This window comes from Cervus canadensis, chromosome 8, assembly GCF_019320065.1.
Source record: "Cervus canadensis isolate Bull #8, Minnesota chromosome 8, ASM1932006v1, whole genome shotgun sequence".
In the NCBI taxonomy this organism is placed as follows: domain Eukaryota; kingdom Metazoa; phylum Chordata; class Mammalia; order Artiodactyla; family Cervidae; genus Cervus; species Cervus canadensis.
The window spans coordinates 617,672-634,681 of NC_057393.1; the positions used below are offsets into that span (position 1 = coordinate 617,672).

Genomic DNA, 17,010 nt, shown 5'->3' on the forward strand with positions numbered 1-17,010 from the left:
TCCCCCAGGGCTGAGTGGGCTGAGGTGGTCCCGTCCCCCAGGGCTGAGTGGGCTGAGGTGGTCCCGTCCCCCAGGGCTGAGTGGGCTGAGGTGGTCCCGTCCCCTGGGGCTGTGTGGGGCACAGAGTTTACCTTCCTCACTGGGTGGCCACAGTGGTGCCCGTCTGATGTCGGATGCTATCTGTGGACCGAGTCTCTGCCCAGCTCTGCTCCAGTGGTTCCTCACAGCCGCCCTCCCGCTCCGGGTGCACTGATGAGTGAGTGAAGGCTTGGGGAGCGCTGGGCTGGCAGCCTGACCTCCGTCTGGAGGCCCACATGGTCCTGGTTTCTGTTCACATCATGGCACAGATTCTCTTCTGGGTGGAAAAGCAAGCTCCTGGCTTTAGCCATGTTGAAATCCTTTTAAAGTAGATTTTTAAAAATTCGAATAATGTGCAATTTAAAATCATAGGTTTTCTGTAAAAGACAATTTTGAAGTCTATCTTAAAAACACTGTGGGAACTTTCCTGGTGGTCCAGTGGCTAAGACTCTGCATTCCCAGTGCAAGGAGTTCAATCCCTGGTCAGGGAACTAGGTCCCACATGCCACAACTAAAGATTCTGCCTGTCTCAGCTAAGACTGAGCAGCCAAGTAAGTAAATATGAATATTTAAAACAAAGCATTATGAGAGTTCATTTATTTTGACAGCCTAATGATGGTATAAGGATAACTCAGAAAACCTACCGAGTAGAATAGAATTTGAAAACACACAGTTGCATCTACTTTATTATAAAGGGGGGGCATACTGATCAGTGAGAACACATAACTCCTGAACCTGTGGGTAGTGATGAATTCCAAAGGGAATAAAGTTAAATGTAAAGAATGAATGCATAAACTGCTAACAAAAACATGTGGTTGTAAGTTGCTTAGGAAGGATAAAGTGAGGGACCCACAGAGGAGATGATGGCAAGTCTGACAGATTGTTTCTTAGTTTTATTTCAGAGATGGATGAATATTTCATCTCCCTAACTTCATTCTAGGTTTTTTTGAGGGGGAGGTTAGTTATTGCACAGCCTTGTAAAGTTCCTGGTTATGGTCTCTAAATCCCTCCAAATATGCTTTTGAGGTTAAAATAGCAGAATTTTCTCGTACTCCTGAGGACTTTCTGAAGAAATACGATGAACTGAAATCTAAGAACACGAGGAACCTGGACCCCCTGGTGTACCTGCTCTCGAAGCTCACGGAGGACAGGGAGGTGCGTGCCGGGCTGGGCAGAGCCTGTCGGAGGCTGAGGGCTGGGTGGACGGGGTCCTGCCTGGCCTGTGTTCTCTGCTGTCCCCTGGCGGTGCCCCCTTGCTGACCGTCAGCCTTGGGCCTGCGGCACTGAGGCAACTCGTGTGCCTGAGCGGAAGTGGCCCCTGATGGTGATGAGCACGAGGAGCGTTCCCGTGACCCATGGGGCTGAGGGACTGTCCGCCGTTGCCTGTTTGCATCTTTTATATTGAGCGCGTGTTAGTCGTGACACTGAGACGTGCACGTGAAGAGTGTGAGCTGTGGCCCCCGGGTGTGCGGGGCTGGTCAGTGCTTCCTCTCGAGGCACGAGGCCCAGGGTCTGTTCAGGGGACCTGGTGGCCCCAAGGGGACCCTCGAAGGGATGTGGTCTCGCACAGCAGGGGAGGCCGGCCACGTGCGGAGAACAGGCCGAGCCTCGGGAAACGGGTGTGGGGTCCTGTCCGGTGGCCTGGGGACGTGGCAGCTCTTGGCGCGCAGCCTGAGGAGACCAGGCTGCAGCTGGAGGACCTGCAGGCGGAGTTGCGGAGTGCAGCGGGGCGGCCGTGCCCGGCGAGGGCGCCCGTGTGTGGCCAGCGAGATGCTGGGGCCCCGTGCTTTCAGACCCTGCAGTACCTGCAGCAGAACGCCAAGGAGAGAGCAGAGCTCGCGGCCAGCGCTGCAGCCAGCAGCACCACCAGCTTCGGCGCCCCCGCCACGGCCTCCAAGATCTCCATGCAGGAGCTAGAGGAGCTGAGGAAGCAGCTGGGGAGCGTGGCCACAGGCCCCACGTGGCAGCAGGTGAGCAGGTGGCCACAGTGTTGGCGTGTGGAGACTTGCCTGGGGGCACCGGCTCTGGGATGGGGTCCTGGGCCCCGGGCGAGAGGTTCTGGTCAGCCCTTGCGGGGGGCGGGGGGTGGGGGGCCCCTGCTGCCACCTGCGCTGCAGGCTCGTTCAGCACGGAGCCCGGCTCTGTCTCCCTCGGGCACGTGGGCAGCTGGTTTGAGGTGATGCTCTATCTCTCTCTCTTACTGCTCCTCTGACTCTGTCTCCGGCCCTGGTCGGCTGTCTGGGTGTCTCCCCCCATCTTGTTTCTGGGCCTTCGAGCCCCTCAGAACCACACCCTGAGGCCTGAGCCGCAGGCCCATGCGGGTTGGGCACGTTCTGTGTCCAGCACCTCGTGGCTGCTCACAGCTCTGCCCCACCCCAGTACCCTCCCCCCAGTGCTTTTGGAAGCGGGGCACTCTCGGGGACCACTGCTCCCTGCCTTTGCCAGCGGGGCCGTGTCTCCCTGCTTCAGCCCAGGGGGCCCAGGTGCGGGCAGCCCTTCTCCGGCCCAGCTCTCACTGGGCACTTTGCGCAGTGGCAGCTCGGGTCCACACCGGGGACCAGGGGAAGCTGTGAGGGTGCGCTGAGGGACCCGGGGGCCTGTGTGTTGGAGGGGCTTCTGCTCTACCTTGGGCCCTGCTGCCTTGGCCCCGGCCCCCTCGCCGTGATGGGCCTGGACGTGCGTTTCACTTCCATGTGTGTTTGCTCCTCACACGTGCTCAGGGATGTGTCTTTTCATATGGTAGGTGTGTTAACTTTTAAGTGTTTGTACTAAAGGTGTGTGTTTTCTTTCTGTCTTTAAAAACCTCCCCACCAGTCTCTGGAACTCACGAGAAAGATGCTTCGAGACAAGCAGAACAAAAAAAACTCAGGGCAGCGCCTCCCAGTCTTCCCGGCGTGGGTGTACGAGAGGCCCACGCTGCTCGGGGACTTCCTGACCGGCTCGGGCACAAGCACAGACGCGACTGTGCCCATCGGTAGGTGGAGCACAGCTTCGGACAGTTGGGCCTCGTTGGGACAGGGAGGCTGAGCTCCTCGGAGGTGATGGGTGGATGGCGTCGTGCTGCCTCCGGGCCCTCTGCTGCCCTCGGCCACGTGGCAACACGCGGTACCCGCTGGCCTCCACATCCTCCCCCCACCGGTGGGTGGTGATGTGCCAGTGTCTGGGCTGGCTTGTGCCCGGCTCTCAAGAGCATGTGTGTCTTGGGGCTCGGGCAGACTTGGGGGTGGTGGGATCACCAGGGTCCTCCTTCCCGACAGTGAGTCATGTCCCTGCAGGTTCTGCCACTGGGACGATGGCCTCGGCCATGAGCGCTTTAGGACGTTGGGGCATGCGGGTGTCTGTGCCCTTCCCCCGTGTCTCATGACCTCCTGGGGGCAGAGAGCTGTGTCTTGGCCTCCTGCTCACAGCGTACAGGGGAGACGGGGGCGGGAGGCACGGCCGTGTTCACAGGTACTAGAGGAGACTGCCCTGCAGCAGTCTCGTGTGGCGGGACTCATGGAGCCTGGTCCCCGGGGCCACATCCAAGGGCGAGAAGCGGGGTGGGGAGCTCTGATGCTGCAGCCAGGGCCCTGCCTCCTGGGGCAGATGGCTGGGGCGTCTGCACGTTCAACACGATCCAAAGAGGTTTCGTAGGAAAACCCCTGAGGGAACCTGTTCCCCGAGGTCGTGAACTCTGAGTGTTGATTTGCATGTTTGGATCAGTTAGAAGACACAGTAGGTTCCAGGCCTGCATGAGGCTCTGCTCGGAACCTTCTGGGGAAGCTCTGCTGGGTTAAGGGGAAGAGGGTGTGGCTCTGCGGAGCAGAGGCGGCCAGGCGCTGGTTCCTCGGGCGGGGCAGGCTCACGGGGTTTGATGTGGCAGGTTCTCTGTGTAGTGGGGTTGCTGTGCGGCCGGCCGGTAGGGGTGAGCTGTGCCTGAGGGGGGCCCCTGAGGCCACCTCGTGTGACGCTGTTTCAGGGAGGATGTGGCCAGGACAGGTGGCCTGGCCCGTTTTCCTCCAGCAGCCACACTGCATGGGCACTGGTGGCGAGATGGGCATCTGTCCCGCGGGCCCTGTGTCTCCTTTCTGGCCTCCGTCACGCCCTGGCCTGGCACTGCAGGCCTCGGTGGCATCCGTGCCAAGATGCCTGTGATCATCACGGTCATCCTCGGCCCTCCCTGCTGTCCCCCTGACGCAGCTTCTCCCGGGGGGCCCTGCCTCCTTGCGTGGCGTGCAGCAGCCCTGCCGGGTGTCCCCAGCCAGCCACGTGGTGCCCCCCACAGTCATCTTGCCATCCGAGTCCCTTCCTACAGCAGAGGCATGCCCCCCGCCCATGACCAGGCCGTCCTTCCTCACGCCAGCCTCCAGCTCCATCTGCTTGTCTGGGCCATCCTGCCCATGGCTGGGCGGCATAGACTCGTGTCTTCACAATTCCTGGCCTGTTTCCGAGGCCGTGGGCGCTGACATTTTGTCGCTCCTAACCGTGCGTGTGCTTTCCGCTGGGTCCCCAAGCCTCGGGCTCAGGTCCTGCAGACACAGCCAGCTTCCTGGAGTCTGAGCAGCAAGTGGCTCTGTCCCTCACCCCTCCCCGGCCCCCACCCCAGCTCTAGGGCTTCAGGTGGAGCTCCCAGCTCTCAAGTTTCGCCTTTCTGGGGGACCCCGTCTATAAGGAGGGATCTGCTATGCCCTGTGTGGCCCAGCGCTCTGTCTGACGTCCCTCTCCTGATTTCCTCATTCGCGACGGGCTCTAGCTTACCTGGTGTCTCCTCCTGGCCACGTGGTGACGGTGACGCCCATCTTTGTCCCTCCCACGGCACAGCCTGGTCTCGGCCTTCTTCTGAGCGACCCAGCCTCACCAGGTTGTGAGCATTGTGAGCACGACACGTGTCAGAAGCACTTTGTCACTGTGAAGATGAAGCAGTTATTTGTGTGTGGAGGGTTTTATTTGCTTTAAGGCTCTGAGAGTCAGCTCCAGACTCGTGTGGTCCCTGCCTGTTGGGTGGGCAGCGCCTCTGCTGGTGGTGGTTTTGGACTCTCAACCTTTGGTTCCCTGATGGGATCAGTTAACCCAAGTGGTCACCTTGGTTTTTACATCCACAGTGCTAGAGAAAGTTACATAGAGGGAGGTGGGTGGGGAGAGAGAGGCCAGTGGACTGGGGCTCTGGAGGTGAGGCCTGCTGGTGTCTGCACCCACAGGCACACTGCCCCTGGCCTCCCAGGAAGCGGCCATCGTGGAGGACCTGCTGTACGTGCTGGTGGGTGTGGACGGCAGGTACATCACGGCCCAGCCCCTCACAGGGAGGCAGAGCCGTACCTTCCTCGTGGACCCCAACCTGGACCTGTCCATCCGAGAGTTGGTGAGCAGGATCCTCCCAGTGGCCGCCAGCTACTCCACCGTGACCAGGTAGGTGCCTGGCTCACTGCAGTGACTGGAAAGCACACGCAGAGCCCTACTGGGGGAAGGTCGGCCTCCCTGCTGGGCTGGGAGACCTGGAGGAGCGAGGGAGGTGGTGTCCACAGGCCCTTGGGCCGTCCCTCCTGAGATGCAGGTCTCAGCTGCTCGGGCTCAGGGCCGCCTTCCTCTCAGGTTCATCGAGGAGAAATCCTCCTTCGAGTACGGGCAGGTGAACCACGCCTTGGCCGCCGCCATGAGAACCCTGCTGAAGGAGTACCTGGTCCTGGTCACACAGCTGGAGCAGCTGCAGAGGCAGGGCCTGCTGTCCCTGCAGAAGCTCTGGTTCTACATCCAGCCAGCCATGCGCACCGTGGACATCCTGGCCTCCCTGGGTGTGAGGGCCTGGCAGGAGGGACCCCCTGGGTGCAAGGGCCTGGTGGGAGGGACCCCCTGGGTCAGGGCGCTTGTCTTCTGATTTTTTCAAGAGGTCAGAAGCCGTATAGCTTTGTGTTTTACGAATTTGCGAGAGGAAGACTCTGGGAGTTTCCAGAAACCCCAGCTTCATAGTTTGAATTTATCCCAGAAAGAGCACCTGTCCCCTGAGAAGGTGGGAGATGAGCTGAGGGCTCTCGCCCAGCGTGGCCAGGGGCCCTCGGCACTGAGCGCCGCCCTCTCCCTGGCAGCCACCTCGGTGGATAAAGGCGAGTGTGTGGGGGGAGCGACCCTGAGCCTCCTGCACGACCGGAGCTTCAGCTACACGGGTGACAGCCAGGCGCAGGAGCTGTGTCTGTACCTCACGACGGCCGCCAGCGTGCCCTACTTCGAGATCCTGGAGAAGTGGATCTACAGGGGCATCATCGATGACCCGTACAGGTGGGGCGAGGGGCCATGTGATGGGGGTAGCGTCCCGTCCAGCTCTGCGGACCCCCACTCTCTGCACCCCCGGGAGCGAGCACCCTGCCCCGAGGGGTCATGGCTGCGTGTGCACGTGCGGGGGGCTGTGGGGTCTCCCGAGCGGGGGGAGCCCTGCGTCAGGCGCCCTGCCTTGCAGTGAGTTCATGGTGGAGGAGCATGAGCTGCGCAAGGAGAAGATCCAGGAGGACTACAACGACAAGTACTGGGACCAGCGCTACACCGTGGTGCAGAGACACATCCCGTCCTTCCTGCAGAAGATGGCGGGCAAGGTGCTGAGCACGGGTGAGCGCAGGCGGGCGCACCCCCCCACCGCTGGGCTCCCCAGGCCTGTGGTCTCTGAAGGAAACCGCTTTGTGCCCTCAGCGCTTCTGACCCCAGGCATGTGGATTTCCACACAACAGCCGGTTCTTAGCGCTTCTGACCCCAGGCGCGTGGGTTCCCACACAACAGCGAGTTCTCAGCGCCCCTGTGGACACCAGCCAGGGGACCACCCCATTGAGCTCAGCTCTGACACTTAACCGCCGGGTCAGTGTGGGCCCCAGGGATCAGGGCTCCATCGAGGCCTGCTCCAGCAGACACCCGTCGTAGCGTCGTGTCCCCAGGCCACCGCACGTCTGTCCAGTGTGGCCACCAGTCGGGGTCCCGGGCTCCTCCCCAGGTTTGATATTTGCTATGACGGCCCCCAGACTCGGGGAAACTTTACTTAGCAGATACGCTGGTCTGTTATAAAGGATGTTGTAACGGATACAGACAGCCCGATGAGGAGGTCTGCGGGGCAGGTCTGGAGGGTCCCAAACACGGGAGTGTCTGTCCCCGAGGAGCTGGGGGCCACCAGGCCCCTCCCTCGTGGCAGGTGGACGTGCTCACCAGCCCAGAAGCTCTCCATGCCCCCTCCTGTAGGGGGTTCACGTAGGTTCCAGGACAGGGCATGACTGGTCCTCTCGTGGCCGTAGGTCCCTAACTTGACCTCCAGCCCCTCCCCTCCCCAAGTATCGGGGGACGGGCTGAGGGTCTCACTGTCCTGCCATGTGGTTGGTCCCTCTGGCCGCCGACCTGCCTCCTGAAGGTCTGCAGGAGCGGCCAAGAGTCCCCTCGTGGGTGTGAACTCAGGTGGGGTGAGAGGGTTCTAGGTGCTCAGTGCTGGAACCAGGAGCAGGACCAGACGCGCGTGTCGTGTTTCTCCTAGCATCACAGGCCAGCAGAGGAAAAGCAAGAAAGGGCCCAGGCCTTGCTGGGCCGGCGGTGTTTTTAGTCATCACCTTGTGGGTCAGGAACCTGGTGTAGAGACACGTGTGTTACACGTTATCTAGAGACAGGCTCCAGCCAGGGCCCCGATGTTGGTTCTAAGAGCTGGGCTGAGGGCAGGGCTGGGAAGTGGTGGAGGGTCTGGCTCTCTGAGGTGATTCTCGTGGCCTTGATGAGGTAAGTCTGGGGTAAGGAGTCACAGGAAGTCGCAGCGCTCGGTGGGTGACGGCTGTACTGTGCTGCTCTGCTCTGGGCGCGGGGGCTGGTTTCTGGGACCGTTCTCTCCCAGTGGTCCTGTTCCCGACCTCTGGCCAGCGTCGGGGCTGCGGCCTCTCGGGTTCAGGCCTGCGGGTTGTCGCTTGTGTGGCAAAAGGTGCAGTGTGCTTTTCTCCATCCCTTTCAGGAAAATACCTGAATGTGGTCAGGGAGTGCGGTCATGACGTCACTTGTCCAGCAGCCAAAGAGGTCATCTACACGCTGAAGGAGCGGGCGTACGTGGAACAAATCGAGAAGGCCTTCAGCTATGCCAGCAAGGTGCTGCTGGGCTTCCTCATGGAGGAGAAGGAGCTCGTGGCTCACCTGAGGTGCGTGGCTTCCTCCTGGGGGAGAAGGGACTCGCGGCCCATCTGAGGTGCTGCTGGGCTTCCTCCTGGGGAGAAGGGGCTCGCAGCCCATCTGACATGAGTGGCTTCCTCATGGGGAGAAGCAGCTCGCGGCCCATCTGAGGTGCTGCTGGGCTTCCTCCTGGGGAGAAGGGGCTCGCAGCCCATCTGACATGAGTGGCTTCCTCATGGGGAGAAGCAGCTCATGGCTCACCTGCGGTGCACAGCTTCCTCCTGGGGGAGAAGCAGCTCGCAGCCCATCTGAGGTCCTGCTGGGCTTCCTCATGGGAGAAGGAGCTTGCAGCCCATCTGAGGTGCGCAGCTACCTCATGGGGAGAAGGAGCTCGTGGCCCATCTGAGGTGCACGGCTTCCTTATGGGGGAGAAGCAGCTTGCGTCCCATCTGAGGTACGTGGCTTCCTCATGGGGAGAAGGGGCTCACGGCCCACCTGAGGTGTGTGCCTTCTTCCTGGGGGAGAAGCAGCTCGCGGCCCATCTGAGGTGTGTGGCTTCCTCATGGGGGAGAAGGAGCTCGTGGCCCATCTGAGGTGTGTGGCTTCCTCATGGGGAGAAGCAGCTTGCGGCCCATCTGAGGTGCTGCTGGGCTTCCTCCTGGGGGAGAAGGAGCTCGTGGCCCATCTGAGGTGTGCGGCTTCCTCCTGGGGAGAAGGAGCTCGTGGCCCATCTGAGGTGTGTGGCTTCCTCCTGGGGGAGAAGCAGCTCGCGGCCCATCTGAGGTGTGTGGCTTCTTCATGGGGGAGAAGGAGCTCGCAGCCCATCTGAGGTGTGTGGCTTCCTCATGGGGAGAAGCAGCTCGCGGCCCACCTGAGGTGCTGCTGGGCTTCCTCCTGGGGGAGAAGCAGCTCGTGGCCCATCTGAGGTGTGTGGCTTCCTCCTGGGGGAGAAGGAGCTCACAGCCCATCTGAGGTGTGTGGCTTTCTCATGGGGAGAAGCAGTTTGCGGCCCATCTGAGGTACATGGCTTCCTCGTGGGGGGAAGGGGTTCGCGGCCCATCTGAAGTGCACGGCTTCCTCATGGGGAGAAGCGGCTCATGGCCCACCTGAGGTGTGCGAGCTCAGTGGCCCGCCCGCATCAGGGGCCGGCTCGGCTCACGTGACGCTGGGACTTGGCCAGGTGGGGACCCACCTGGTCCTGCCACCTGATGTCTCAGCGACGCCCCCCCGCCCAGACACGTCTGCCATGTCCCCGTGTCTGCAGCGGCTGCCTGCCCTCCAGGGGCCCGTCTGCAGCCCCCTCGTGCCCTCTGGCGGATTCTCCTGCACAGCCTGGCGCAGTAGGCCTGTGCCCCCCATTCCTTTGAGCTCATTGTGAGCTGATCTCTGACTCCTGTGTGAGTGTGTTTCTAGGTGGGGGCGCTCACGTCCTCCCTGCCCCACCCAGCCCCTCATGACCCAGCACCCACCGTGGGGAGCACCGGGCGAGTCTGGGCTCTCCCCCGCCCGCAGGTCCATCAAGCGCTACTTCCTCATGGACCAGGGCGACTTCTTCGTGCACTTCATGGACCTCACAGAGGAGGAGCTGAAGAAGCCGGTGGACGACATCACGCCCACCCGCCTGGAAGCGCTGTTGGAGCTGGCCCTGCGCATGAGCACCGCCAACACCGACCCCTTCAAAGACGACCTCAAGGTGGGCCTTGGCGAGCGCTGCTCACGCGGGGGGAGCGTTCCCAGGAGCCCCCGGGCTGTCAATCCTCTGCCTCTCCATGGGCCTCTGCATCGGCGCTGGGCGGGGACACTGGCTTTCATCTTCGGTAGTGTCTCTGGCCTCATATGTGGAGCTGGATGGGTGCTTGTTTCCGTTTTCTGGAAGTTTCAGGAGGGCTGATGCTAATTCTTCCTGGAAGCTTCTTGTATTGTGAGGGTTTAGTTGTTAACTCCGTCTCCTCCATAGTTACAGGTCTGTTCCAATTTTCTGTTTCTTCTTGAGTCTGTTTTGGTACTTTATGTGTACCTAGGAATTTGTGTAGGAGTTAGTTCTCATGATCCTGTTTATTTTTGTGAGGTTGACAATGTCCCCACTCTCATTTCTCTTTTTAATAATTTGTGTCTTTTTTTTCTTAGTTAAATATAGCTAAAAACTCGTCAATGTCATGAATCTTTCAGAGAGCTAACTTGGTTTCATCTGTTTTCTCTGGTGTGTTTTATTTATTCCTGCTCTAACCTTTACTGTCTTTCTCTTTCTGCTGATTTTGGGTTTAGTTTGTTGGTGTGTAGCTTCCTGAGTTGTGGCGTGAGGCTGTTGTCTCGAGGCTCTTCTTTTGACAGGCGTCTGTGGCTCTGGATTTCCCACAGCTCTGCTTTGGTGGTGTTGGCTGTCATGTCTCCATTTCCATTCGTCTGACGGTGTTTTCAAATTTCTCTTGTGATTTCTTTCTTGACCTGTTTGTTTTTAGGAGCGTGTTTCATTTTCTCTGCTCATGTTTTCTGGCTTTAACATGTTGATTTCTGACGTCACCCCGCTGTCGTCTGAGGGCGTGGTGGGATTCCTGTTTTGTCAGCCTCATTGGGTCTTTGTGGCTTCACCTGTGGTGTGTCCTGGGGCGTGTTCTGGGTGCGTTGTGTCTGGGCCGTGCCCTGCGGGGTCAGTCAGCCCACTGCGCGCCCCGTCCCTGGCCTGCCTGGCTGTCTGCGTTGTGGACAGCGGGCTGTCAGGTCTCCCCTCAGAGTGGGGCTGCAGCCCGGGTGGGAGGCAGCACAACTGTTCCGGGGCTGCTCCTGCAGGAGATGTGTGTGCTCACCTGCAATTCCTGCTTGCTGCTTCCCTCTCTTTCTTATCCGTCATTCTGTCCTCTCAGCCGCCTTACCAGTTACCATCCCGCCATCGCTGGCGCATGGGAGGCCCTCGTGTGTGTGGCGGAGGTGGGGGGCTGCACTCCCTGCCTGGGCTGCCGTGCCCACCTCAGCACGCCCTCCCCCGCTGGGCCTGTGCGCGGTGGGGCTGGGCGGTAACTCACGACTCGGGGCTTCTCCCTTGCCCTTGTTTCTCATCGATACCGTCAGGGGTGTTTGTAAAGTAATTTCTCTGTACTCTTTTTTCTGCTTTGTTGGGAAATGGTTTAGTTTTTTAATTAGTTTGTCAGTGGATGTCTGGTGCATTAAGCCATCTCCCAGACTTAGAATCTGTGTCTGGAGGTGCTTCTTTGGCTCTGGACTGTTTTCCAGTCATGATGCAGGGGTGGGTGTGGTCAGGATGTGATGCTTTCTGTCTGTTTCCCCAAGATTGACCTGATGCCTCACGACCTCATCACCCAGCTGCTGCGGGTCCTGGCCATTGAGACCAAGCAGGAGAAAGCCATGGTCCACGCCGACCCCACCGAGCTCACACTCAGCGGTCTGGAGGCCTTCTCCTTCGATTATGTGGTCAAGTGGCCCCTGTCTCTGATCATTAACAGGTGAGCGTTGGGCTCTCATGCCTGCTCGTGCCCCTGGGGGTTACTGGCTGCCTGGGTCGCACTCTGTCTCACGAGCCTCACGTGGGGTGTCTGGTGCAGCAGCAGCTCCCAGCCGCCCGTTGGAGCCCACCTTGTCCTGTGTTCACAGGAAAGCCCTGACGCGCTACCAGATGCTCTTCAGACACATGTTCTACTGCAAGCATGTGGAGCGGCAGCTCTGCAGTGTCTGGATCAGCAACAAGACTGCCAAGCAGCACTCCCTGCACTCTGCCAAGTGGTGCGTGCCGGCGCCCGGGGCGGGCCCTATGCACACTCAGCACAGACCCGCGGCACGCGCCTGCAGCCTCCGCTGCCCCACGTTTGTGCTGTGTGCACGCGGGACAGACCCCTGGCCCCTTCAGGGCGTGGAGCAGGTGGCGTGGGTGCAGCAGGAGGCCCGGGCACTCGGGACACCACATGCTGACGCCCTCGCCCCGCGCAGGTTTGCGGGCGCTTTCACCCTGCGGCAGCGGATGCTCAACTTCGTGCAGAACATCCAGTACTACATGATGTTCGAGGTGATGGAGCCGACCTGGCACGTCCTAGAGAAGAACCTGAGATCTGTGAGTTCAGTCCCGCTGGCCACATGCCTTGGGGGGGGTCTGCAGAGCGGGGTCAGGGGTCAGGGAGGCAGGACCCGGACCCCACAGCTCCTAGGAGGGGAGGCAGGGCGCCCAGGACGCACGGCCTGGGCTCAGGCTGCTGGAGGAGCACGTCCTTCCCTCAGAGCCTCGGTGGTGGCACCCCGTCCAGGGCCCTGGGGACCTTCCGCCAAGAAGGTCATGTCACCAAACTCCAGGACCAAAAGTACAGTGATCAGTGTTTCCTGCTTGTTTTCTGTCTTTAAAAACCAAAATCTTAGACCTTGTGGGGCACATTAAATGTGTTCTTTTAGCAACATTTTAAAGGTTTTCCCTAAAAGACCCCAGGGTTGTGTAAAAGAGGAGCAGAGCAGCATGTAGCAGCCCCGTGGGGACGTGCTGCCGTCCCCTCGGGCGCCCCCCAGCGGTGCCTCCCGTGCAGGCCTCCAACATCGACGACGTGCTGGGGCACCACACCAGCTTCCTGGACAGCTGCCTGAAGGACTGCATGCTGACCAACCCCGAGCTCCTGCGCGTCTTCTCCAAGCTCATGTCCGTGTGCGTCATGTTCACCAACTGCATGCAGGTGCCGCCGGGACTTGGCGTGCGGTGGGCATGGGGCGGGGGTGGGCGTGGGGTGGGAGCCACGATCCGAGTCTGCAGCCCGTCCTGGCCGCACAGGGGCTGCGTTTCCTCGCGGAGGTTGGTCGTGGCTGATGAGCATTCCTCCTGATCCCCAAGAGATTCACGCAGAGCATGAAGCTGGACAGCGAGCTGGGCCGCCTGACCCTGGAGCACGGCACGATGCAGGGGCCTCCGACGGAGGCTGAGCGGGCCGAGGAGCGCGCCCGCAAGGAGCTCGCCCGCAAGGTGGGTGGTGCCGAGTGGCCATCCCCGAGGCCCTCCTTTCCCACCTCGGAGTTGACACAGTGTTCGGGTCACGGCACTTAGAAACCAGCTTGCTGCATCCTTCCGTTCCTGTCTTCCTTTGATTGATAAAAAGACTATCTTTAAATTACATTCCAAACACAAGCCATGGAGAATCTCCCTTCCCAGCTTCCCAGGGTAGGGCCGTGTCATCCAAGGTTGTGTGGTTAGGCCGGGCCGTGGGAAGATCCCACAGGCCTGCAGCCCAGTGGGCACAGAGCTCGGGCCCTGTGGCCCCTGAGCAGAGTCTGTCTAGTTGGCAGAGTTGGGCACCTGACCAGGTGCAGGTGTGTGTCCTATGGGGTGGGGTGGGGTAAGGTGACCCAGGCGGGCACTTCCAGGTTGCCCACGTGCCGAGGGGCAGCTTGAAAATCTGAGCTCCCTGAGGAAGCCCCGCGGTCCACGTCCTGGCTCCTGGCTCCCCGTGCTGGGGACGCGGGGCCACCTGCCTGGATGCGCCTAGGTCCTCCCCTCTCAGGAATTTGTACGACGCTGTAACTTTTTATCTTTTATTGATGACTTTCTAAGACGCGTTCTTCTGTTTAAAAAGAGGAGCGGGGTTTGAGCTGTTGGGGGCGCCGTGTCTTGCAGTGCCTGGCTGAGCATGTGGACGCGCCGCAGCTGGCCTCCAGCTTCGAGGCCACCATCAATAAATTCGATAAGAATTTCTCAGCCCACCTGCTCGACCTCCTGGCCCGGCTGAGCGTCTACAGCACCAGCGACTGCGAGCACGGCATGGCCAGTGTCATCTCCAGGTGGGCCCCCCGCCCCACTGAGTCCTTGCACTGCCCTGCGCCCTCCTGCCCCAGAGCCGCTGTGACCGAGGCCACGTCCTTGGCCTCCGTGTGCTGGTGCTGATCCCCATCACCTGCTGAAGGAAGGCCATCTGGGTGTTCACACGTGTGTGCGCGTCTGTGTGTGTGTACATCGATTAGGGTGTATTCGCGTGAGTGCTCACGTGTGCTGCGTCAGCACCTCCCCCAGCCCAGTTGGTCTGTGTTCCGAGGGCCGGGCCAGGGTCAGCTGCACCGGCGGCTGCGCCCTGAGCCAGGACCAGACAAGGACCACCCTGTCTCCAGACAGGCAGTGAGGAAGTGCTGGGAGCACAGGCAGGGCCAGGGCGGTGCCCTCCCGCCTGCCATGGTGGGCACGTGAGGCTGGCCACGCCTCCAGGGCCATGACGGTGCTCCCCTGGGGTGCGCTGCCTGTGACCCCAGGAGCGACAAGTAGAAGGTGTGATGGGAGCAGGAGTGTGGAATCGGGGGGGGGGGCCCATGGGCCAAACTGGAGGTGGGGAGACTGTGGAGGACAGCATGGGGCCGGAGGCCCAGGCAGCGGGGAGGACTGAGGAGGACGGAGCACAGGGCCCGAGGCCCAGGCAGCAGGGAGGACCGTGGGGCGGACGGAGCACGGAGCCCAAGGCCCAGGCAGCGGGGAGGACCGTGGGGCGGACGGAGCACGAAGCCCGAGGCCCAGGCAGCCAGGGGGACCATGGGGAGGATGGAGCATGGGGCCCGAGGCCCAGGCAGCAGGGAGGACCGTGGGGAGGACAGAGCACGGGGCCCGAGGCCCAGGCAGCGGGGAGGACTGGGGAGGACGGAGCACGGGGCCCGAGGCCCAGGCAGCGGGGAGGACTGGGGAGGACGGAGCATGGGGCCTGAGGCCCAGGCAGCGGGGAGGACCATGGGGTGGACGGAGCATGGAGCCCGAGGCCCAGGCAGCAGGGAGGGCGGAGCACGGGGCCTGAGGCCCAGGCAGTGGGGGCCTGTGGGCCAAGCAGTGGGGTCTGCGGCTCTGGGCCGGCAGTTTCTGCTCCTCAGAGGGACGGGGTGGGCCCGCTCATGCAGGGTTCGGTGAGTGAGGTCTGGGGAGGAGGGGCGGTCCTTGATCTAGAAGCTCCTGTTGGGTGGCCTCCGGTTCAGCCAGACGCTGGGACTGCTCTGTTCTGCCTGAGGGCCCTGATGTCCTGGAGCCCGGTGTTCTGAGAGCCGCAGGGCCCCGGGGCTGGAGACGCTCGTCTCCGCTCTGACCTGGGTGCTCTCCCCTCTGACCTGGGTGCTCTCTTGTGTCTTCAAGCTCTGCTGTCACTGGGGCTGGAGTAGGTGACGCCTGTGTGGGTGTGTGTGCACGTGTGCTGGTGACTCCAGCGCCCTGGGCCTCGCCGTGGGTGGTGAGGGGGTCGCCAGGGTGACTGAGGCCTCCCTGGGGACCCCGCCCACTTCCCCCACAGGCTGGACTTCAATGGCTTCTACACGGAGCGGCTGGAGCGCCTGTCTGCAGAGAGGAGCCAGAAGGTGGCACCCCCCGTGCCCGGCCCGCGGGGGCCCCCCGCTCCCGCGCCCAGAGTGGCTGTCCCCGCCCAGTGACGCTGCTCACCTGTCCCGGCTGAGCCTCGGTGGGTGTGCTGAGGCCTCGCCAGGTGTCTGTGGGATGTGTGTGCTGTGTGTTCTGTCCAAACATAAAGTTGACGCACCTGCACGTGTCTCCTCTTCTTCTTGGGCTCACCCTCTCTGCAGAGCACCGGCTGGTCCGGGCAGGCACGGGGCAGGGCCGGTGTGGTCTCTGCCGTCCTCTCCCGGATCGAGCAGAGTCACTTGGAAGGATTTTTTGCCTTCAGATAAGGCAAAGTGAAAACACATGGCCTTAGAACAACTTTAGGATGGTCACTGAGGTGCTGGGCACGGGCAAGATCCAGGTGTGGTGTCCACAGTGGTCCTTCAGGCTGGGGTTGGCTCTGGGCAGCAGGGGGCAGCATAGCCCCTGGTCTGTAGCGGGAGCCGCCTGGGTGCGGGTGAGTCACCAGCCTGCAGCCAAGAGGGTGCAAGAGCTGCCTGGGGCTGCCGCCTGAGCGGAGGCCCCGCCCAGCCGAATGTCCTGGGTGTGTCCGTCGGTGAGCATCTTCCTGCCCCCCGACCCCCGCCCCCCGCTCCCCCACAGAAAGCTGCCCCTTCCTGCAGAATTCCGTGTGTCTCATTTTCAAAATCCAGTTCTGACCACCTGTTTCAGGAGGCCCTTGGCAGAGAATGGATGCCCGGGTTCCCCCAGGGACAGGGGTGGGGGGCGGCACTCAGACCGGCTGTGCCCAGCAGAGGGCGCTCTCCGAACAGGGGGCTGGATGAGCCAAGACAGCTTCCTCTTCTGAGCTGTGTCGTGTGTAGGCGTGACCTGGAGCAAGGAGGTTTATCTATCTGCCAGTCCGTCCAGTGGGGCTTCTGCAGCAAAGGGTCTGCCCTCGGGCACCTGCTGGCCTCCCACCTGGCCCCGAGGCCCTCATCCCTGTCCTGGGCTCTCCTGAGACACCTCTGGGGCAGGTGGTGCCAGGGGCACGGGTGGGCTTGGTGGGCGTGTCCTCTGTGGTGGGCGGGGCTGTCGAGGGGCAGAGGGGCTTCCTGGCTGCCGGTGGCTGCCCTGTTGCTGAACTGCCTGTTGTGCTCTGGGCAGCTCGCTCGGGGGCCGTGTAGTCCCGGCAGCTGGTGTTTTTGCCCAAATAGGGTCAGGCTGCCTTTGAACTTCTGCTATCAGGTAACACGAAATACCAAGGAAGAGAAGTAAAATTGCCAGATGATTTGGGCGTTTCACACGCGTCGTTTTTATGATGTGAGCTCAGGGACAGAAGCCACCTCTGCCCCCACGCTGTCACCTGCGCCCGGGACACTCCAAAGTGTGTGTGAGCCCGTCCCACCTTGTATTCCTTTTCCTGCCATTCACTTCGGGGGAAATGATGGCCTGGTGAACTTTGATTTCTGGTCTGGAACCACTCGCACCACACCATCTCACCTGAGGCCTTGACATGACCCGATGTCTGACCATGTCAGGGAGAGCCCGTCCAGAAGGAG

General features: G+C 61.4%; 1 protein-coding gene and 1 long non-coding RNA gene across 4 annotated transcripts in view; both read left to right on the forward strand.

Moving 5' to 3' along the window:
* LOC122445809 overlaps positions 1–685 on the forward strand; it is a 1,194-nt gene extending 509 nt beyond the window's left edge. The window contains exon 2 of the long non-coding RNA XR_006270681.1: positions 25–685. This is a non-coding gene — a long non-coding RNA (uncharacterized LOC122445809). The remainder of the gene's footprint in view (positions 1–24) is intronic.
* The window catches only part of TUBGCP2 (tubulin gamma complex associated protein 2), an 18,950-nt gene extending 3,298 nt beyond the window's left edge, over positions 1–15,652 (forward strand). Inside the window, exons 3-18 of one of the 3 annotated variants that reach the window (XM_043475057.1) lie at positions 1,105–1,233; positions 1,872–2,048; positions 2,893–3,052; positions 5,256–5,463; positions 5,647–5,846; positions 6,138–6,327; positions 6,506–6,651; positions 8,018–8,198; positions 9,682–9,862; positions 11,455–11,627; positions 11,776–11,904; positions 12,109–12,229; positions 12,690–12,833; positions 12,989–13,117; positions 13,766–13,929; positions 15,405–15,652. In XM_043475057.1, the coding sequence (XP_043330992.1) occupies positions 1,105–1,233; positions 1,872–2,048; positions 2,893–3,052; positions 5,256–5,463; positions 5,647–5,846; positions 6,138–6,327; positions 6,506–6,651; positions 8,018–8,198; positions 9,682–9,862; positions 11,455–11,627; positions 11,776–11,904; positions 12,109–12,229; positions 12,690–12,833; positions 12,989–13,117; positions 13,766–13,929; positions 15,405–15,540 (2,568 nt within the window). In that variant the 3' untranslated portion in view covers positions 15,541–15,652. The remainder of the gene's footprint in view (positions 1–1,104; positions 1,234–1,871; positions 2,049–2,892; positions 3,053–5,255; positions 5,464–5,646; positions 5,847–6,137; positions 6,328–6,505; positions 6,652–8,017; positions 8,199–9,681; positions 9,863–11,454; positions 11,628–11,775; positions 11,905–12,108; positions 12,230–12,689; positions 12,834–12,988; positions 13,118–13,765; positions 13,930–15,404) is intronic. The other 2 variants (XM_043475058.1, XM_043475060.1) reach the window with 2 other exon arrangements.
* The last annotated feature ends 1,358 nt before the right edge of the window (positions 15,653–17,010 follow it).